Source organism: Oreochromis aureus, linkage group 1 (assembly GCF_013358895.1).
Source record: "Oreochromis aureus strain Israel breed Guangdong linkage group 1, ZZ_aureus, whole genome shotgun sequence".
NCBI lineage: Eukaryota > Metazoa > Chordata > Actinopteri > Cichliformes > Cichlidae > Oreochromis > Oreochromis aureus.
In genome coordinates this window covers 14,994,279-15,017,386 of record NC_052942.1, presented here as the reverse complement: position 1 = coordinate 15,017,386, position 23,108 = coordinate 14,994,279, and the positions used below count along the sequence as shown (strand labels likewise).

The 23,108-nt window shown below is 42.6% G+C and overlaps 1 protein-coding gene and 3 long non-coding RNA genes across 4 annotated transcripts in view; 3 read left to right on the top strand and 1 right to left on the bottom strand.

Moving 5' to 3' along the window:
- LOC116311735 (protein phosphatase, EF-hand calcium binding domain 1) overlaps window positions 1-19,553 on the bottom strand; it is a 36,964-nt gene extending 17,411 nt beyond the window's left edge. The window contains 2 exon segments of the mRNA XM_039608700.1: window positions 18,661-18,768; window positions 19,083-19,553. Of these exon segments, the coding sequence (XP_039464634.1) occupies window positions 18,661-18,768; window positions 19,083-19,125 (151 nt within the window). The 5' untranslated portion in view covers window positions 19,126-19,553.
- Window positions 1,660-2,376, top strand: LOC120438282. Its single transcript, XR_005611773.1, has 3 exons — window positions 1,660-1,881; window positions 2,056-2,162; window positions 2,293-2,376. It is a non-coding gene; the product is annotated as an uncharacterized LOC120438282 (long non-coding RNA).
- LOC120438312 lies at window positions 2,424-2,909 on the top strand. The gene is made up of 2 exons (XR_005611792.1): window positions 2,424-2,459; window positions 2,802-2,909. It is a non-coding gene; the product is annotated as an uncharacterized LOC120438312 (long non-coding RNA).
- LOC120438271 lies at window positions 7,479-8,026 on the top strand. The gene is made up of 3 exons (XR_005611761.1): window positions 7,479-7,535; window positions 7,682-7,743; window positions 7,836-8,026. It is a non-coding gene; the product is annotated as an uncharacterized LOC120438271 (long non-coding RNA).
- Window positions 19,554-23,108: the final 3,555 nt, after the last annotated feature.

Genomic DNA, 23,108 nt, shown 5'->3' with positions numbered 1-23,108 from the left:
CATTTAAATATATATATATCGTCTTTGTAAGTCACAGGGCTTTTCAAAATTTTGCAAGTTAGTTTTGGCCAACCTTTCGTAGGCCTACTTGACTCCGACATTGTCAAATTTTTCCAAAATCTCTGGTCACGTGGGTTTTCCTCATCAATTATGCAAATTAGCTCACGTTGTGCGCACGAACCGAAAAACAGAGTGGCTCTGAACTAACTAGAAGATTACTTTACAATTTGTTTTCGAAAATAACAAACACCACAAGAGAATGGAACCAGACGAGTACAAGATTTTGGTTGCATATAAACTGAAAGGCGAGTATCCAGCGCTTTTCACGAAGAAAGAAAGTTTCTTCTCCGAAGAAAAGCTGCTATTTACGACATTGAAGGTAATAACAGCAACTTCGTAGCGTTTATAAATGTCATCAATACATATATATTAACACATATACAAAGGCATAATGTGTAGTCTTAATTTGCACTAACCGATTTAATTAGCTTGACCTTTCTTTGACCTAGTTAACCCCGGTTAATAGGCACATGGGCGTTTATTAAAGTAAAAGTTTTAAGGTTTGCTATTAAGAAGACAGCGTTAACTAAGAACTGTTTTTGTCCTTTTATAGCTTAACTACAATATATTACGTCGTAATTACTTTTGGAGTGGTATGTGCCACACCCTTTTACGCAGGTGTACCCACTGTTATGTCTTTATGTCTTTAAATTACATATGTGGAAAATTACGGACAGCAGGAAATTTGGAATTAAACTACTTTGAATTGATATTTGTACAAAAAGATAACTCCATGATATCTGAAGGCCATTAGTTATAATGACTTTACACATCCATCACTTTGTTTAGTATCACTAATACAGTCTTGTGAGTGGCATAATCTTTTGGCTTCTGAAGTAGTCATACTGTCATAACTATAGAGAACCAGTCCAATAGTCACCCCAAATTATATCACATACATAATTGATTCATTACATTGAAGATGTATTGTCATGACTTTTACCACATATAGACCTGTGGTTTAAACAGCTATAATAAACTTTTCTATTTTCTTGTTTATGTTTAGGGAGCAGCTGTTTTACTGGCGCTACAAAGGGCACAGACAAAACCATAAAGACAACGGTAGTCTGTGGGGCTGATGAGGCAAACACAATTTTTCAGATTTTCATGCCAGTCCTACTGGGGCCCATTATGGGGCAAACAAAAACAAGAGAAGCCATTTCAAAGCGGTTCTACTGGCCAGGGATGTCAGTGGACATCAATAATTGGGTGGTACTCCAAAACAAACTCTATGTAATTCGACTACAGCTAATTTATTTTAAGAGGAACACAGCAATGTTTCTGTATCTCTCATAATAAGTTATGTAAACCTTGATCATCAACTCTTGTGTTTCTTATTGAATTGCTTTTATTTTTGATTAGGTTTCCCAATGTGCACTTTGCCAGGCAAGTGCTGCAACAATTAAAAACCAGCGGAATACATTCCGATAAAGGTTAGTCATCGACCACAGCAAATAATCACATTTAATCACACAATGTTTTCATTGCTTAGAAACCTACTGATTATATACTTGAAAAAATTATAACAGTAGACTAGCATTCTGTGTAATTTCAGTATTATTAACTTAACTATGATTTTGTTTTAAGGTCTCAGCCATTTGAACTGGTTGGGATGGACCTTATTGGAAAACTTACTGAAACCAACAATGGACATCAATACATATGTGTTTTTTTATTGATTATTTTACAAAATGGCCACAAGCATACCCTTTAAAGTCAAAATCAGCCGGGGAAGTGACAAACTGTCTCATAAAATTTGTCCACCAGTTCGAAGCCCCCAAAAGGATTCTTACTGACCAAGGCAAAGAATTTGTCAATTCTGTAAGTACTTTAGTCTTTGGCAAAAATATGTGAACTCATATTTGAATAATTTTTTGAAAATGGTTAATTTTCTGGTCTTTATAAATCTGTTTTTGAGATATTAGTATGACAGCTGTTTATTTAAATTCTTATTGTAATGTGCTTATAGTCAGTGTATATAACTTTCTTTTGCAGCTCAACAAAAGGGTTTGCGGATTGTTAAAAATTAAAAGAAGCCTCTGCTCCCCCTATCACCCACAAACAAATGGGCTGGTGGAGAAAATGAATGGCACCATCCAGAGGTAAATTCTTGGAGTACATGTTATACATTTATGGGGGTTCCTTCAACCAAAACATGAATGCATGACATTAAACTATTAAAAATGTAAATGATCTTTCATATGAATGTCTTCTATGTGCTTTCATTGTCAGAGCCCTGTGTAAAGTCGTTGGCGACCAACCAGAAATGTGGGATGAGTATCTGGATGCTGTAATGTTTGGACTCAGAACTAAAAACAAGTGACCACCAAATACTCACCTTATTACCTAATGTTTGGCAGAGGGCTCGCTATCCTTCCGAAATCCCAGAAGAGTTCATGGTATGTCTTTCTGTCTGTGACAAACTACACGGAAATCCCACACAACGAAACTTTTTTAGTTTTGAGGCACAGGCAGATCAGTTTCAATGGATGCTATGTCACCGCCATAAAAGCACTACACCACTGAATATTTTTATGGATTGTTCAAACCCTCAATAACAGTTTTCTTCATGTCCAATCAATCCCAAGATACACTGAAGCTTTGCCAGAAATACATTGTGTCTTAAAACCTTACCAAAGACACTTAATGTAAATTTTCACTGTATTTCTCAGTTCTTTTATGTATTATCTGTGTATCTTACACAAATTATAGTAATGATAGACATGTCTTTTGATTCAAAGGTTGATGAGAGTGTGGAAGACATTGTGGGGCAGGAGGAGCTGTCGGAAGACATTCAAAAGCATCAAAAGCTGTTGGAACTGGTGAAGGACAATGTGGTCAAAGCTCAGGAAAAAAAAAGGGCAAAATAAAAATGATGACGAGAGATGTCGTCTTCAAAGTTGGTGACAAAGTTTTAAGAGCTAACATAAGAAGTCAGCAGAGGAAAGGGGAAAACTTGAAGCAAACTTTTAGGCCCTTACATTATTACAGCAATCCAAGGTAAAAGTGCAGATCTTCAGGATTCCAATGGGACAATCATTCCAAAAGTAAATATTGACCAACTAAAGTTAAGCAAAGACAGCATGCCAAGAGTGCCACACGGGGTTCAAAGAAAACAGCAGCCACATTACCAACAGCACAACCAGGTCCAGCAGCACCACAAGCTGCAGCAGCACCAGCATCTGCTCTAGCTTCACAGGCTACAGCAGCACCAGTGGCGGTAGCACCACCACCACCTCCTCCTAGAGCTACACAGCCTACAGCACCAATGGCATCACTTACATCACTATCGGTTCAAACACAACATCCATCTCCAGTTCCACAAGGTATAGCAATAACGGTATCAGATCCAGAGTCAGGAGCAACAGCACAGAAAGAGAACGAACCAGCCACAAGTGCTACAGCACCAGAATATGCTACAGCTGTACAAACCGAATCCCAAACAGCAGCAGACCCAGCCTCAAAGACCATAACAGCAGACCAGGCCTCACAAACCACAACAGCAGACCCAGCCTCACAAACCACAACAGCAGACCAGGCCTCACAAACCACAACGGCAGCAGACCCATCCTCACAGACCACAGCTCCAAATGCTACAACCACACAAGCCTCAGCTCCACAGATTACAGCCCAGCAATCTACAGCACAAACCATGGAAGCAACAGTTCCACTTGTGACACCAGCCCCAGCAACAGCCACACAAGCTAGCCCTGCACCACCTCCAGCATCACCCTCTCAGAGATACACTGAACCTGTTGCAGAGAAATGTAAATAAATATAATATTTTTTTATTTTTTAAAAAAGGACTTTTGTTCCTATGACAGTGTTTGTTTCAGTACTCTGTAGATCATGGCATAGCAAATTTTACACCTTTAAAAAGATTTTTTTAGGTATATTTCCTAACAGAATATTTAAATTTAACAATATGTTAATGCTTTAAAAAAAAAAACCTTCATGGGGCAAAACATTATAGAAAACTTGTAAAAGGATGTAAGCCACATGTGTAAAATTACACAAATGAAAAAGTGAGTCCTTCAAAACTGTGAATCTTTCTTTTGTTGTTGTGGAACCCAGAATGTTAATGATTGATATTGTACATCTGATGTACACTAAGAGTGAAAAGTTTGGACACACCTTCATTTTAATGTTGCTTCTTAATTTCCTTGTCTATTTTGTAGATTCATTGTTGATTAGAACTCGAGGCATCAAAACTATGAATGGACACATATGGAGCACTAACCCTAACACAAATGATGTAGTAAACCAAAAAATATGAAAGAACCAAAAATATTTTTTATATCTTAGATTCTTCAAATTAGCCACCCTTTGCTTTGATCACTGCTTTGCACACTCTAGGCCTTCTGTCAGTGAGCTTCATGGGGTAGTCACATAAGATGATTGTCACTGCATGAAAAGCATGAACACACAGAAAAACACTGAATGGGAAGGTGTGTCCCTAATTTTGACTAGTAGTGTATGTTCTTCATTTTCTTCTTTTCTGAAATTGCTGTCATATATGCTGTTAGTGACATAGAATGCCCACTACAAGCAGTATATTAATGTTGTGATGATGACTGCCTGCCAGCAATAGTTCGAAAGATCAAATACTCTTTAAGAAGCTGCTTTTAACAGCCCAGAAATTGACACTCTATTTTAAAGACAATAAAACTAGTTTTGGAGGAGAAAAATAACATTTTCCAGAAATGGTTATGTAATAGTAAAGGCCACAGGTGCAAGCCTTGAGCCTGAGTATTTTAAAACATATTCATGTAGCTTCAACTAAACATAATTTTAAAAAATTGTTGTAATAGGTGTTTCTGCTGGAAAAAAATTTGATAGGGGCAAGAGCATTTCTATTGCTATGTATTTAAATTCCTTTTCTTTTATTAATATGAATTTATTTAAATTTCTTTAGAGGACATTGTAAGTGTAACTTTACCCCAAATAAAAGCAAATTTAAGTGCTCTTTTTTTTTCTACAAAATACAATGTTAAACCATGTGCCCATTTTATCAGCGTCTTAAAAGTATTTACCCTGAAACACGCCTTTTGTCAGAAAACTACATAAGAAATTATGCATTTTAAATTTTGATTTACATTTAGTCCTGATGACTTGTCTCTTTTCTCATTACTTTTTGTAGATATAATGGATGCCTGGGCTGGAAAGAGTCCTCACGTTCTACTCTCCAAAATTGGTGCTTACAAATTATTCTACTGGGATATCCAACAAATTGGTCCGGACATGGAGTTGGAAAGTGAGGTACAGTGATCTTTACTGACAACAATGCAACTATCAGTGTTTTATTGCTTGACAACAGTTAAAAAATGTTTACATTTTGTATTATGATCTATTAATGCATATCTTGCGATCATGGTGAGACAATGCAATCGCCATAATTCAGCCAAAGCAGCATTCATTGATTCATTTTCAATGACTGCCATTTGGAAGAGAAAAGCTCCAAGACTCAAGGTAGGTATCTCTAGAAAGAATCTTGTGTGTATTGTTTAAGTACCTCAGATCATATCCACATCCAGATTTAGATTGGATAACAGCTTATGGAGAAAGAACGAATTGAGACTGGGGTTAGTAGATGTGGATAGTTTATTAGACTTGCCAGTTCTCTTTTGTTCTCTGTTTGTCTGGTTTCCTCCTTTTTGTACACACTCCAATCAATGCTTGATTTGAGATTTGCAAACATTTGGGCTAATATCTCTTTTGAAATCATCAACACTGCTTCATCTCTTTAATAGGTACCTTTTTATTCTCAAGTGATTCATACGTCACTGTTAAAGAGGCTTAATAAAGCATTACACATTATTTTGCAGATGGCACAATGATCGCATTGAAAATGAGTGAAAATGAACTCCATGTCCAAAGAAAATCCTTAGAAAGAGCTTTATTAGTCTTGGAGGAAGTAATGTGCAAAACCACTTATAAAAAATATAAGATAGTCCAGCTTCTTGCACAGTTTAAAGAAATGAGGATGAATCATGGCTGTCACAGAGTACTTTATAAGTGGATGATATATAATATATCATAAATTGCTTTAATAAAAAGGACTCTAAACAACATGTTATTGCATTTCTTTTTTATGTCTGAAGTTAATATTTTATTCTTTTGTTTCAATTTAAGATCAAACCCATGGAGCATGAAGTGATTCTGGGAATTGTAAATGAACATCATCACTGGACATTAGTGGTAAACAAAATAATTGCATTTACAATATTCATCAAATCAGTTTTATAAGAAAAATGCATGGCATGCAGATAATCTTAAGTCTTGAATTATTACATGTAATTCTCCACATAATTTTACTGTAGGTCATTTACCCACAAGAAAAGAAGTCGCTGTATCTTGATCCACTCGGAGAAACTAAACAAGGTATCCAAAATTGTTTGGAATCAACAAGGTAAGGATAACTGCTCAAATTTATTTCGACCCTTTATTAAACTCTTTGTTGCTTTTGTTATTTTTGTGTTTATTATGACAATTACAAGTATGATGTCAATCAAAAAATAAATGGTACTCAGAATTAAAAACTAGCAGCAACAGGTTTAAATTTTGTGTTCGTCTTCTGATATTGTGGTGTTATGGGTTAATTTTGCCTTTAAAGAGAAGTCTCCCATGTTTCAATGTTTATTTGAGGACCTGATGTCTGTATGAGATGATGTTTTTACATTAGAAAATATAGCACGGGATAATAATGTTTAGTAGTTGCATAAAGTGTTGCGGAGGTTTAGCACTAAAACATCAGACAAATGTCTAAAATAATTCCACATAGGTTATACATGTGTGAATTTCATCTTTGCTTCTCCTCCACATCTCTTCAAAGTGTACTGTGTAAGTGATTGATTTCTATATCATGGGAGGAAACAGGAAAATAAAAGCACAAGTAATTGTCCACGAAAATGCGTTGTAGACTTTTAAAAAGTAATGATTTTAACAAAACAGTGTGGTCAGTGTTCTTAACTTGATGTTCAACAGACACTTAAGCTCTCCATACTGTTCATCTTTTGTGTCACCAAAATTTTAAAACATGTTATTTGTTTTATTGTACTTGTCTTTCAGGGCATTCATGCGAAAAAAAAGGATGCAACGTCTCAAGATGGACTTGTGACACAGTCAAACACCCAAAACAATTGGACGCTACCTCATGTGGAGTCTTTGCATTGAAAGTACGAGTCTTAACCGTAATACATACATATATACAACAATATTGGAAATGTTGTGTTGTAATAAATGTTAATGACAGGAAAAGGAATATAAGATAATTACACAAAAAAAGAAAGAAATTGATTCACAGCAAACAAATTTCTATAAAATAACATTCTGATATTAGCCTATTTAGTCATCTTAGAATCTCTTTTTCAGTTTGCTGAAAAGATCTTGCAAAAGAGTCAATAGACTTTCCGTCTCACAAAAGGCCATAAACACACACAGGCTGCAAATTGCCACCACTCTCCTCCTAGAGACAGGTAACTCATTTTCCACAATTCAGTGTTCTGAAATCATGAATATTTTCATCATGATAGCTGTAGAAACAAACCATATAGTTGTTTGAATGAAGTAATAAGTGCAGTAGGTAGTATACTCTGTGCTATTTTTTTCACTTTTAAAACAGATGACTTGACAAACATCTGTCTTTTCTGCGGCGAAGAAGAGCATGAAACTGACAACAAATGGGTAATGTCATCATGAAAGACTGCTAAATGTTATGATCAATTCCGTAAATGAAATTTTAACATTGGGATTTATAATTATTTATTTTTTTACAGATTCAGTGTGAGATGTGTTTGCGGTGGTTCCACCAGCTCTGCGTGAAAAGCCCACCACCAGAAGACGTGTTTATTTGTTTCGCTTGTACATAGTTGACACTAAAGGTGCACAGCTAGTGTTCTTATGGCACACATTGTTGAGAACACACATATCGACATATATATATATGTAGATGTTAAATTAAGAAGTCTAAAAAGAAAATGGTCTCCAAAGTTACTGTAGTTATTAGTTATACTGTGATTTATTTTGCAAATAAACTCTTCGTGATAGCAACGCCAATGTGCATTATTGATGGGGGCACACATTTTGGCAGCCGATGCCACACAGCCTGATAAATTTTGTATCCCTCCATAACTTTTGCTTTGAAGGAGAAATCCTCTCAAAGTTACTGTACTTATTGGTTATACTGTGACTTATTTTGCAAATAAACCCTTTGTGATAGCAAAGCCAATATGGATTACAGATAGGGGGCACACATTTTGGCAGCCGATGCCACGCAGCCTGATAAATTTTGTATCCCTCTATAACTTTTGCTGTGAAGGAGAAATCCTCTCCAAAGTTACTGTACTTATTGGTTATACTGTGACTTATTTTGCAAATATACCCTTTGTGATAGCAAAGCCAATATGGATTAAAGATAGGGGGCACACATTTTGGCAGCCGAGGCCACACAGCCTGATAAATTTTGTACCCCTCCATAACTTTTGCTGTGAAGAAGAAATCCTCTCCAAAGTTACTGTACTTATTGGTTATACTGTGACTTATTTTGCAAATATACCCTTTGTGATAGCAAAGCCAATATGGATTAAAGATAGGGGGCACACATTTTGGCAGCCGATGCCACACAGCCTGATAAATTTTGTATCCCTCTATAACTTTTGCTGTGAAGGAGAAATCCTCTCCAAAGTTACTGTACTTATTGGTTATACTGTGACTTATTTTGCAAATATACCCTTTGTGATAGCAAAGCCAATATGGATTAAAGATAGGGGGCACACATTTTGGCAGCCGATGCCACACAGCCTGATAAATTTTGTATCCCTCTATAACTTTTGCTGTGAAGGAGAAATCCTCTCCAAAGTTACTGTACTTATTGGTTATACTGTGACTTATTTTGCAAATATACCCTTTGTGATAGCAAAGCCAATATGGATTAAAGATAGGGGCACACATTTTGGCAGCCGATGCCACACAGCCTGATAAATTTTGTATCCCTCTATAACTTTTTGCTGTGAAGGAGAAATCCTCTCAAAGTTACTGTACTTATTGGTTATACTGTGACTTATTTTGCAAATATACCCTTTGTGATAGCAAAGCCAATATGGATTACAGATGGGGCACACATTTTGGCAGCCGATGCCACACAGCCTGATAAAATCTGTATCCCTCCATAACTTTTGCTGTGAAGAAACCCTCTCCAACGTTACTGTAGTTATTGGTTATACTGTGATTGATTTCGCAAATAAACTCCTTCGTGATAGCTTCGCTACAAAATGTAAACCGAGTGTAAATTCACCGGAGAGCGACGTGTTTCCATGATCGCGTCTGGTTTTACAGTATTATAGTATCAAAGTATTTTTCTAGACAAAGTATTCCCAGCAGGTTATTTCAGTGTACAGTTTAATGTAAATTGTCTTCCACACGGCACATTACAATGTCACGAAACTAATATTAAATTAATCGAGCCTGCCGTTTTCCAGCTTTTACTCTTTATTGCGTCGACTGCAGATCAGTGACAAGTAGCGTACAGAACGGAGCTGGGCAAGTGGCTCCTCCTACTTTGCGCGCTCTCGTGGATGGGGAAACAATTTTTGACGGGGGTAACTACTTTGGCACAACACCGGATCTTCTTTTCATTGATGTTGTTGTTATGACTGATGAAGCCGAGCTGGTGAGTTTCTGTGTTGATTAAATAATGTGTTAAAGCCATAAATATGACTATTACTAAACTGTACTATCATTAATAGGGTTGCTTTGTTAATGTTGTATGGTTGTTTATTTTGTGTCTTTCAGTTGATTACCTGGCTTCTGTAAAGGCACGGTTACTGTACTGGTGTTAGCTTATGCTTGTACAATAAAGCTTACAAAAGGCAGCAATCAGATGTCCGAGCCTGAGTACGACACAGTTTCATCAGTTAAAACACACCCTTACGGTGGGAGTTTACTAAATTAAAGGTAGTTAGCTTAGTAAAAACCGTACAGTAATCAACACTTAGCCAGTCCCCGCGACGGAGAAGCGGAGGAGGGTCTGTGTCGACTACGGAGAATCCAGCGATTAGACGGAGCCCGGCCGATCGACGTGACTTCGTTCTCAAAACACCGTTAAGCCCTCTTACGTGAGAGACTGTGTGTGGATTTCTTTGCTGTGACTATTAGGGCGCTGGCATAGGATAAGCCAGCCGCCGAAAACGAACTTTTAATTCAGTTACTAGCCGCTAAGCGACCGGAAGTGGGTCGCCGCCATCTTTGTTGAGGGCAAAGGAATAACGCCGGTAATAAACGAGGAGAAAAGTCAGTATGGCATGCCGAGAAGAATTAAAGAAAAGGCGGTCCTCTGTGCAAGCAGTTTTTACTAGGAAGGCCAATTCCATTGTTTTTAACATTGATCTTCTGACTGAACATGACCTCATGTCTGAATGTAGGACACTCAAAGACAGTTATAATGAGGTTTGTGATGGCAGCTTTGATTACATTGCTGCTATGGAAGAAGAAGATGCAAGTGGGTTTGCAGCAGAAATAGCTGAAGTGGAGAAGAAGCTGCAGGACTGCCGCTCAAAATACCAGACCACAGAAATGAAACTAAAGGAAGCATCATGGTCCCGTTGTGCATCAGGTCAGTTTGACAGTCTAAGAGTTGACCTAAAAGATGCGATTAGCCAGGTGGAGGCGCTCAAAACAGGTCAAACAAAACAGGATCAGTTTGATTCAATGCTTACTGCTGTGGAAGGCAGAGAGGAAGCTCTAAGTGAGTTTGTGCTTAAGTGGGATCGTTATGTTCCAGAGAGAGAGGTGAATGTTATGCGAGCTTGTCTCAAAGAGCTCAAGGAAAGGAGGAGAGTAGCTATGGTGGTGCTGGCTACCGTCCTGGATGGAAGAAAGAGATCCGGGTGTGGCGACCTTAGGAGCCGGACTAGCAGTGAAGGTGAAGGCAGTGATGAAGGTGGCGCTGACGGTGGAGTGACGACCAGCACTAGCAAGCCCAATGGGCCCGCCGCGACCGGTGGAGATGATGGCCCAGCGCGTGGCGATGGTGCGCTAGATGCTGACGTGAACCCTGCTGCATACCAAAGTGCTGCGGTGGACAGTAGTAACCAAGTCGTTGATGCAGGTGGTCCCAATGGAGCGCGAGTTGCAAGTCCTTCCACTGTAACCCTTCAAGCGCCACCACAGGGACCACTATCCCCGAGACTCGTGAGTCCTGTGTTCATCCATGGCCTTTCAAGCACGCCACAGCAGCTTCGAAGAATGCATGGTGTAAGACCCGATGGTGCTGGGGCAGGGCAGAGCACGTCTACCATCTCTCAAGGATCACTCGGAACGAGGATCGCACTCGCACCCCTGAGCCTACCAAAGTTCTCTGGGGACAGGAGGAACTACTGGCGCTGGAAGAGTAACTGGGGAACCCTCCAAGCATTAGCGGAACCCACAGGTTCCCCAGAGTGCAGACTCTTCCACCTGATGGACAGTATTGCCGATCCAGTAAAATGCGAACTTAGGCTGTCTCACTGCCGTACTGCGAGCGAGGTTTTCCGGGTTTTAGAGGACTGTTATGGTGACGTATCACAGATAGCAGACGACATCGTACTTGAACTACAGGAGTTACCAGGCGTGCGCAACAACAAACCCAGAGAGGTTTTACAGTTGATCCAGGCTGTAGAGAGAGCGCTGTTGGACCTAATAGACCTAGGTTGTGGAGATGCCATAAAAAATCAGTTAGTGATCCGCTCACTTGAGAGTAAGTTGCCGGATAGTATGAAGGAAAGGTGGCTTTTGTACCGATGTGATCCTGTCAACGATGTCAGTCCACAGAACCGGTTTGATAAGCTATGGCAGTTCCTGAAAGATCAGAAGACGGTTCTGGTGCAACTGGAGCAGTTGCAATCCATCAGACAGTCTAATACTGCCAGGGCAGCTGAACCGAGCCCCCGTGAGAAACCAAAGGAGAGACCAGATCGGAGGATGGAGAGACGTTCGTTCACCAAGGCTACTGCAAGCGAGACGAGAGGTGAGCTATCACAGAATCCTTGCTGTTTGTGTGGCGAAGAGGGTCATACAGGGCGTTTATACCGCTGTAAGACGTTTAAAAAGGCCAACCCGTCAGAGCGGAGAGCTTACGTGAAAAGGACCAGGGTATGTCCCAGGTGTCTGGACTCCCATGGGAGTGATGACCCGTGTAGTAAAAACTTTCTATGTCGTAATGAGGAATGCAGAAGGGGTGATGCCTCATCGGATCACCATTTCTTCCTGTGTCTTAAAACCCCAACTAGGAAAGATACAGCTAGGCAAGGGACCAAAGGGGGGAAAAGGAGAGAACCCCGTGGCCCAACGGAAGAGCAAGAGGCTGTGTTTGCTGGTCTAGGTCTGTCCCCGAGCAGCTGGAGGCTGTTCGAAGGCTTGCACAAACAAAGTGACTTCAAAGTTGTGTGCTAGCAGAGGTTCGGGAGATGAGAGTTGTCTGAAGGAGCTCCGGTCCTCATGATGTTGTTGGACGTCACCACCAAGAGGGGAGACTGGATTGGAGCACTCATCGATTTAGCCTCTGACACGAACTACATCACCCACCAGGCGGCAGAAAGGCTTGGCCTGACTGGTGAACCAATCACCTTGGTTGTTCATGGTGTTGGTGGCATGGAGGCGAAAGTAGAGACAAAGAGATACCTGGTGAGCATAAAAGTAGCCACAAAGAAGGGGACATGGCGACTCCATGAGATGGTTTGCTATGGGTTAGAGGAGATTGCCAATGTGGGTCACGTGGTGGACTCGAGCGCCTGGAGAAGTTCTTCCCAGGCTCCGTCGAACCGGGGAACTGATCCGCCCTGAAAAGATTGAGCTACTCATCAGCACCCGAGGGGTCGTCTAGCCCCCAGAGAATGATGAGGTGCGGTGACTTGGTTCTGTGGGATGGTCCGTTAGGGAAAACCATCAGTGGCGCACACCCAGATCTGTTTGAAGATGTGGAGGTGACTGCACGTTTCTCGTCAACCCATTTCGCGTGCTCCATGAAGACAGAGTCTCAGGTAGTTGCGACCCTTCGTAGCTGTTACCCGAAACCAAAGAACAGCGTGAGGTCGGTACCACGAATACATCCAACGCTGAGGTCATCAAATGGTTACAGTGGGACAGTATTGGTGCCGCCTGTGACCCGTGTGTGGCGGTTGCCGCTGCGGGAAGTGCGCCCCTGGAGGAAGGAAATGTCACTTGCTGACGAAAAGAGAGTTGGAGATCATCAGAGGAGGTCTGACCTTCAAGCTGAGTGACAATCACAGTGACAAGCCCCATTGGGATGCTAAATATCCCTGGAAAGAAGACCCTGCGACCCTGCCTAACAACCGCAAAAGCTGTGGAGGCGACTTTCCTGAAGTCAGAAAAGCGCCTCGAGAAAGATCCGCTATGGAAGGCAGCTTATGCTAAGCAGGTGCGTGACATGCTGGCAAGGAGGGCCGCTATCCAGCTTTCCCAAACAGTGTTGGACGAGTGGAAAGGAGCCGTGTGGTGGATAAACCATTTGATGGCGCCCAACCCACACTCCAACACCACGCCGATGAGGCTCGTTTGGGACAGCAGCCAGGTGTACAGAGGTGTTAGTTTGAACAGCATCTTGATGAAGGGCCCAGATGTTCTGAATCCCATTAGGGCGGTGCTGCTCCATTTCCGAGAGGGAGAGCATGCGGCGATAGGGGATGTCTCCAAATGTATAACTCTGTGTGGCTGGAGGACCAAGAGGTGCATGTTCACCGCTTCTTGTGGAGGAATTCCCGGAGGAGGACATCAAGGATTATGCTGTAGTGCGTGTGAACATGGGTGACAAGCCTGCAGGTTGTATCGCTCAGGTTGCCATGCGAGACTGCCCTCCTGCCACAGTTTGTTAACAGAGTGGAAGAAAGACGTGTCATTGAAGAGGATACTTACGTGGATGACATCCTTGTGTCCCACAGCGACCCTAAGAGACTGAGCGAGATCCTGGAGGTTGAAACCATTCTCAAGTATGGGGGTTTTACCTCAAGCCTTGGGTGCGGTCTGGCTTTAGTGGGAGGCAAGGTGATGTTCCTGCTGAACCCGAAACCATCATGTTGCCCAACCAGCTGCGGACCGAGGACAACAAGGCCTTGGGTGTGGGGTATCTTGTGGAAGAAGACAAGCTCTTCCTCATGGTGGCTATCAACTTCTCCACAAGAAAGAAAAAATGCGTACTCAAGTAGACCTCACTGAGGAGAACATAGGGAGAAGACGCCGAATCCCTCACCCGTCGTATGCTGCTGAGTCAGGTAGCAGGGCTCTCGACCCCCTTGGTCTGGCGGCGCCCCTGAAGCAGAAAGGTGTTATTCTTGTTAGAAGAGCCTTTCAGGAGGCCGGTATACTGACTAAGGATACATGGGATAAGCCGCTGTCTAGTGAACTACGTGGGAGAGCGATTAAGCTCTTTGAGGAGTATGCGCGCGCTGAGTACCATCACCTTTCCCAGAAGTATTACGCCATCCGGCTGGGTGGGTAAACCCTGGGAATTACATTCTCTGATGGGAGTTGTGATTCATACGGAGCGGTCCTTTACCTGCGCTGGGAAACTTCTGAAGGATCAGGACTCGGCTCGTGGAGTCCAAGGCCAAATTGACTCCAATTGAACAAAAGGGAGATGCAGTCAAGGCAGAGATTTGTGGAGCTGTCTTTGCCACCCGCCTGAAGGGTACTTTCTGAAGTACAGTCGGTTGGAAATAGATCGTTGGTACCATTTTCTGGACAGTCAGACTGTGTTAGGCGCCATCCAACGAGAGAGTTACGGGTTCCAGACCTTCTTTGCCAATCGAGTGGGCGAGATACAGAAGGCCGGGCCTGTCACTGACTGGTGGTGGCTGCCTGGCCAGTTCAACGTGGCTGACCTGGTCACAAGAGGATGTTCCCCTGAGCAGCTTAGTGAGGACTCTTCATGGCAGACCGGTCCCATGTTCCTAACCAAGCCAATAGAGGAATGGCCCATAAAGTCGGCTGCAGAGGTGGCCTCTGGGACTCGAGAAGTCGTCAGTCGACTCCAAAGAAAGGCTTTTTCTGCCATCTTAACAAGGTCGCAGGAAAGGGTGCAGACTACACCAGATGGCTTTGATAGCGTCAAAGCTGTGGTCGGCGCCCAAGTAAGTCCAGAGCTTTTACCATTCAGCAACAAGGTTACTTCTTTTGAGACTGTGGGGTCTTCTTCTGTTGCTCCTAGTGTCTGCTGGATCAAGGAGTACTGGGGTTCAGCCTTGATAAATCAAGTAGATCTTTCACGGTTCAATTCTCTAGCCAAGCTCTGTGGGGTCATAGCTTATGTCCGCAGAGCCTTGCGGTTTTGGTTAACTGGCGGGGTCAAACTGCTGCAGGATTAAAGTGGGAGGCAGTGCCGACGGCCCAGGAGCGGGTAGGGCGTTTCAAGACTTGTGCCTCGCCGCTCAAGCGGGGTGTGACTTTCCCTCGACGACGCCAACCGCCTGGTTGTGCGCAAGGATAAAGCAACAGGGCTCATGATGTGCCATGGCCGGATTCAATCTGTTGAGGAGGAGAGGTCCGGGGTCCCTTTGATCCCCTACAAGTGTCAGTTAAGCTCTCTCCTCGCTGAGGATGCCCATCGTGTCAACCATGAAGGTGTTTCTGCCACCCTTCTTCGGATGAGGAAGAGGGGCTGGGTAGTTCAAGGTCCCAGGATCGTGCACGGAAGGTGATTGATTCGTGCATAAGTTGCAGAAAGTGCAGAGCCAAGCTATGCACTCAGGTGATGAGTGATCTTCCTCCCGTACGCACTACGCCAGCAGCCCCTTTCGAGTACACTACTTTGGACTTGTTTGGTCCGTATTTTGTCAGAGACTCAGTAAGGCGACGAGTGAAGAAGAAAGTTTGGGGCGTGGTTTTTAGTTGTATGGCCTCAAGAGCAGTTCATGCAGACATAGTTGAAGATCTGTCGACTGAGGGCTTCCTGAAGGCATACCAGCGGTTTACTGCCCTGAGGGGTCACCCCAAGAAACTCTGGTCTGACCAGGGGACCAATTTTGTGGGAGCTAAACCTGCACTGAAGGAGCTCTATGATTTCCTTGGTAGTATCGACAAAGAAGAGATCCAGAGGAGGGCAGCTGTGGTTGGGTCTGACTGGATGTGGGAGTTTAGTCCAGCAGATTCCCCTCATCGGAATGGAGCGGAAGCAGCTGTTCGCGTGTTAAAAGGGCATTGGGCAACGTTGGTGAGGGGGGAAACTTGACTGCTCTGGAATTCCAAACCCTCCTCTATTTGGCGGCAAACCTCACCAATGAGAGGCCTATCGGGGCCAGAGCTCAAGTTCAGGAAGAAACTGTAGATGTTGTGACACCAAACTCTTTGTTGTTGGGTCGGGCGGGGCCCAGGGGTGACAACATGGGGTTTGAGTTCCCTGCCTATCCATTCAGCCGTCTGCGTGCAGTCCAGGTGGAAGTGGACAAGTTTTGGAGGCGCTGGAGCCAGTTGGCCGGGCCGCACCTGTTTGTTCGGCAAAAATGGCATGCCCCGGCGAGAAATGTCTCTGTTGGGGACCTTGTTTGGGTGGCAGATCAGAATGCACTTAGAGGCCGCTTCAAGCTGGGCCGTGTGGAGGAGGCAGATGCAGATGACCGGGGTGTTGTTCGGGACGTCAAAGTAAGGATTTGTTGTAGTCGTCCCATCAACTGGTCCCAGGCAAGGAAGGACAGGGAACCATGTCATTCCACCATTCTCCACAGGGACGTAAGGAGGTTGGTGGTGTTACTGCCAGTAGAGGAGCAAGAGGGACGTGGTTCATCCCCCTGAGTACCTGAGAAATATTTACAGATTGGGGACTCTTTGGTGTGGAGACCAACTTGTTTAATGACGGTTATAAGAGTTTTGTTTCTATATGTGTATGCTACTGGTTATTGTGGCCTACTTAGTCTGGCACGTAGCCCAAGTGGGAGGTGTGTGGTTTTTCCTATATTTCTAACGTGCCAATTTATTTGTTGTGATTTATTATTAATCAGACCCAAATTTGTTTTAAATGACAAATTTATTTAAGACGGAGTGATTTATGTTAGTCTGGGATAGTATGTGTTAACATCCGCTCATGGATCCTACCTGCCGGATCTTCTTTTCATTGATGTTGTTGTTATGACTGATGAAGCCGAGCTGGTGAGTTTCTGTGTTGATTAAATAATGTGTTAAAGCCATAAATATGACTATTACTAAACTGTACTATCATTAATAGGGTTGCTTTGTTAATGTTGTATGGTTGTTTATTTTGTGTCTTTCAGTTGATTACCTGGCTTCTGTAAAGGCACGGTTACTGTACTGGTGTTAGCTTATGCTTGTACAATAAAGCTTACAAAAGGCAGCAATCAGATGTCCGAGCCTGAGTACGACACAGTTTCATCAGTTAAAACACACCCTTACGGTGGGAGTTTACTAAATTAAAGGTAGTTAGCTTAGTAAAAACCGTACAATTATATTTACATGCTTCCAGCTCCCGTTTTTGCTCCGTGACAGCTCGGACTTTTCCTTTCTCTCCCTCCCTCGCTCACAGACACATAACGGGTATGGTAGTCCATTCTCCCTGCAGCACGGACTACACTGCCCATCAGGCTACATGCTTTAGAGCTATGCCTGTAGCATTCTGCCTTTTAGCTTAGCACAACAACAACAACAACAAAAAAGCGCTCTCACCCAGGAAACACGCAGAGAGAGAGCGCGTCACCCTGTAACCATGGCAACCGTGACGCTGCCGCCTGGAACAACAGAACATAGCTGTCAAACAAACCCAAATAATCCTGACCCGCGACAATATGAAACAGGAAAGTACCGCCGTGTATTCCATGTATTTCAACAAAGTAACTGTATTCTGAATACCACCTTTTTAAACGGTAACTGTAACGGAATACAGTTACTCATATTTTGTATTCTGAATACGTAACGGCGGTACATGTATTCCGTTACTCCCCAACACTGAGCATTACAAAATGCCTTTGCATAAACACAAGCATGCAGTAACACCTGGAGTACACCCTGCAATTTAGGTGAACTGACTGCAGTCATTTTTAATAAGGGGCAACTGTATGTGCCTGATGTGTAATCATTTATTAAACTATCTTGTACTCGAGTAACGGGAAATCAAAGTCTCTGTAAGGGCCCAGAAACAGTAGAGGTGGGTGGATCCATTAAAAAATATCGATATTATCACTGGTATCGGTATTGGTACAAGCGCGATGGGATCGATACTTTGCTTTCATCTTCTTTGTTCAGTATGTAGCTCACTGAATTATGTTAATCATTTGCTAAGTTGCCGCTTTTCCCTACATAAGCTGTCTTTATAATTTAAAAGTATCGGTATTGGTAACATTGGCAGTGCATTTACTTAGTATCGGATCTATACCAAAATTTCCAGTATTACACAGCACGAATACATATGCTGTTTTACATCACATGAGCTTTGCTTTCCAATTAGTGTTTAACACCTATGGGCTGTTTTGTGTGTGTGACGTCTTTGCATGTGGGTTTTTCCCCACCTTTCACAGGAGGAACAAATCTCTCTGGGGACAGGGGGGGGGGCAATAAAAATCCCAATATCCGGTGTACTCCAGCATTAAACCACCTACACATGCTTACCTTGCTCCAGCGTTTCCCCTTGCTTTTCTGTGGCGACAGAGGTGCCACATCCCATGATGGCTAACAGAGAGGGTCCAGGAGGGCTCACATTAGCCGCTTCTTCCACAGCTGTTTGGTGGCATTTGGTGACATGACACTGATTGATATGAGAAGGTGCTCCTTTATAGAGACACATCGTTAAAGCAGTACTCGATTATCATGTTGCCTTCAATGTATTCACAGTGCAGGATTGGCTTCAACTTACAAAAATAAAATACAATACAAAAAAGCGACAGTAAGAATTATCCTGCTAGTTAATCGAGTCAAATCATACCAAAATAAAACAAAAATGCTTCTCATAGTCTTACTGTGCGTTACCTTTTAGGACAGCATCGTGTTCCAACGAGGTGTTTGTTTGGCAAAAATCATCAGTTCAAACCTACCTGTAGCTCTTATCCGCGCGACAGGGTCATGCAGTTCATTCATACCAATAATAATAAAATACGGTTGCGCTCTATATTCCCTTAATAGCTTATGAAATCGATTTGAGGGTAAAAACAGGTCGATATGAGGACTCTGGTGCGCTTCCGGAGCAGCTCTACATGCAACAGGAGCTACTGGTGCAGAAGGAGAGCTCACAGAAGAGGCGGAGGCATCAGGTGGAGTGAAACCTCAACCCGGGAGGGGCCGGTTTTTCACGAGTGAGAAGTTGTTTTTCCTTTGACAGCGTTTTAAGTTTTCAGATGCAGTTTAATTAGCTTGTTATCCAAGTATGAGAAGAGATTTCGGCCTGAAAGCGGATGTGTGTATTTTAACTTTGTCCTCCTGAGAAAAACATACATTTACTCAAAATAGTCTGGTTTTCATCCTAGTTATGACAAGAGAGCGCCTTTATTTGGGGGCATCCATCCATCCATCCATCCATTCGCTTATCCTTTCCAGGGTCGCGGGGGGCGCTGGAGCCTATCCCAGCTGTCATAGGGCGAGAGGCGGGGTACACCCTGGACAGGTCGCCAGTCTGTCGCAGGGCCAACACACAGGGACAGACAACCATTCACACTCACATTCACACCTAGTGACAATTTGGATTATCCAATTAACCTATCCCCTCAAACTACATGTCTTTGGACGGTGGGAGGAAGCCGGAGTACCCAGAGGGAACCCACGCAAACACGGGGAGAACATGCAAACTCCACACAGAAAGACCCCAGCCTGATGGTGGAATTGAACTCAGGACCTTCTTGCTGTGCGGCAACAGTGCTAACCACCGTGCCACCTTGCTGCCCTATTTGGGGGCAGCCTGGAAAAATCCCCACCCAGCCACACTTGCACTTAAGCTCATGCCACAGCATTTCCCCAGGGTTAAGGTCAGGACTTCGCCGTTTCAAAGGATGGATTTTTCCTTTTAAGTTTACTGATGTTTGAACCCTATTGTTGAATCATCCAGCCTCTCCTGAAACTTCAGATTGGACTGAGAAAGCACCTGTAAAAACCTACTTCAGTGTTTCTAAGCCGCTTTAGTGTGACGATTTTCATACAAAACAGTATCATTTTGTTTTTGTAGTCAGACAGCGATCCTGAAGCCCGTTAACGCTGGTAGCGTTATAGTGATCTCACCACATATCACAGGGTGGGCATCTCCAGGCCTCGAGGGCCGGTATCCTGCAGGTTTTAGATCTCACCCTGGGTCAACACACCTGAATCAAATGATGAGTTCATTACCAGGCCTCTGGAGAACTTCTAGACATGTTGAGGAGGTCATTAAGCCATTTAAATCAGCTGTGTTGGATCAAGGACATCTAAAACCTGCAGGACACTGGCCCTCGAGGCCTGGAGTTGTTCACCCTGACATGCCACATTTACAATTTCCAGTGAGAACGGGTTGAGCACAAACACTGGTTTTACAAGTTGGACTGTTAGAAAATACTAGAGTCTTCCTGTGGTGTCAGGACAAACATGAAGAGCTGTGAACATTCAGAGTGAGGAGGTTCGGTTGGTGTGAAAACAAGCATTCTCAGTGAATTTGAGTGCAAAACTGTAAACTTGGTACGTAATGACGATTAGCCCTCAGTTTGAGTCATGAGACACAGCCATGACCTCACAGTGTATTTACAATCTTGAGTTAAAATCAACAAATAACAGGCGCCACAAACTCAGAACGCTTTAACACGTGCGCTTTTCTTCACGCTGATGGAAACATGTAGGTCTCTGTTTCAGCCCTGGTGGACCAGGACGCTGCAGAAACGCCTGGATTTAAACTGGAATTCTGATACGCTCTGGCTGTCTTTAAAAACATAAGAGTGACAGCAGTACAGCGATACTTTTAATGACTGCTCCTTATTTCACTTAAAAGTTTTAGAAACATCTAGTTTTGTATAATTACCCTAAAAGCTTTTTTCCTGTGGAGTATTCACTACACACTGTGTCAAAATCGCAGGTTATTTCTGATTAAAATCAATTTAAAAAAGAAGCTGCCCAAAGTGAAAACACACCAACTACACTGCAATAAATATACTGTATGCTTAACAGCTACCTGATCTAAATAATTACAATGATTACAATTTAATATACTAACCTTTTCTGTTAAAATACCTTAGATTTGAGCTTTAATTGACATATCATGTGTTTCTAACTTCTTTTAATCTAAGCTGAACTCCTCATATCCAAAATACACAGATATCAAAAATTCCAGTTTGGGCCTTTCTCCGATCAAACTCTCTGAGGTGTAAATACACAGCTGGCTTCATGAGAGAGAACTGAAAAAAAGAATTTGTGTTGGAAATGAGCTCTAAATGAAAGCAGAGCAGTTGAGCTTTCTTTCATGCTGAGAAACTAAATACATTCAAAAGTGACGTGGATGTGTTTTTTTTTTTTTTTGTAGATATGTATAGAAAATCTAAGAAAGAGTCATTTTATTGTTCATTCTCATACAAAAAACAACACCAGAGAAACACAGTTCAGTCAATTTCATCTGAAAGTGTTTAGAAACAGAAATCTGAACTGTTCCTGCAGATCCAATCGTTACTGTCATAGGGAAAGCCAACAACAAAAAAAGAAAATTAAAGAAAGGTGATGGTTAATAACTTTTGCATAAATGGGCTTTAGTCTGAAATTTAAGGATAGTATTTTTCTTTCTCTCTCGACAGCAGCGATTCGCTCTGACAGGATGCTGGAGCAAAAAAAACACTGTTCCTGTTGTCTCGATAGTTTATCATAAATAATCCCGTGTAATTTGACATCAAGTGAAGATGTGGGAAAGGCTATACCACACCATCACAAGTCATAATAAATGTTTATTCGTTTATTTTCTCTCTTTTTGTTTTTTTTTCTTTTTTCTCGTTGCTTGTTTGGTAAATAATAAGGGAGAAAAATGTTCCAACATGAGAAGTTCTGTTTTGTATTCATTGTAAACAGTTTGTGTTTTCCGTCTTCTTTTTTTTCTTTGTAAACTATATCCACAAATACTCAATAAAAATATTTTGAATTAAAAAAAGAGCGTTGGAGCATTTTAGCGCTTAAAGCTGCAGCTTCTGACCACTTGGGGGCGCATTAACAACTGCGAGCTGTGTCTGTCCTCTGCTACAGTTGCTTTTAAGAGCTTTTTGTCTCCATCAGGAAGCCAAAGCAGCAAGGTCGTGAATGCAGATAAACGCTGATGTAAGGGCACATCTTACATCAAACATCTTCCAAAGGACTCTGCAGTCTAGCTGATAACTGCTGCTCAATGATCAGACACACTCGTGTAACACTGTTCCTTTCTCATATGAGGAGTGACACCCTCCTGGCTGAAGCGCTAATTCACCCAGTAACTGAGAGAAGTTATCTAAGATCCCAGAGAGAAGGGAATTAAATTAATTTTAAGTTAATTAGATTTGTTTCGTGTCACTTCTTCACTTTATTTGTTATTTCTCTGTCAACTAAGGAGACAACGCAGCGAGCGGTGTTTGCTTGTGGCAACACGGTTCTCTCTCTGTATTATTAATTAAAATGATACATGATTTCCTCCTGATATTTGCACGTAAGGAAACTTGTTATTTAGGGATTCTAGGTGGAGCCCATCTCTATAAGCCGGGCGGAGAAACAGCGCATGTACTCTGTCATCCAGTGGTCGTCCACCACCATCAGCTGCAAGCGTCTTATCTTCTCAGGTCAGCCGATCGAGCCCGCCCGGCGGTCCAGCCTGGAGCTCCGCTATCAGACTCCCTGCGGGTCTGAACGCAGGCATCAGAAGTGTGACTCTGTGAGGAGAAACCAGAGAGGAGTCATTTCCGAAAGCTACACCGGCGTTTTATTATTCATGTTTGCCACGTGTTCGGTAACACAGTTTCACTTCTCTTCTGTCCTGTGAATGAGGTCGAGCTGCTCTGCAGGACCCCTGCACTACCAAGGACGGGCCTGAAGAAAAAGGCTGGTAATGTGCTACGTGTTTTTTTCTAGTTAGCAAGTCTGTCTCTTGAAATATAATGGTG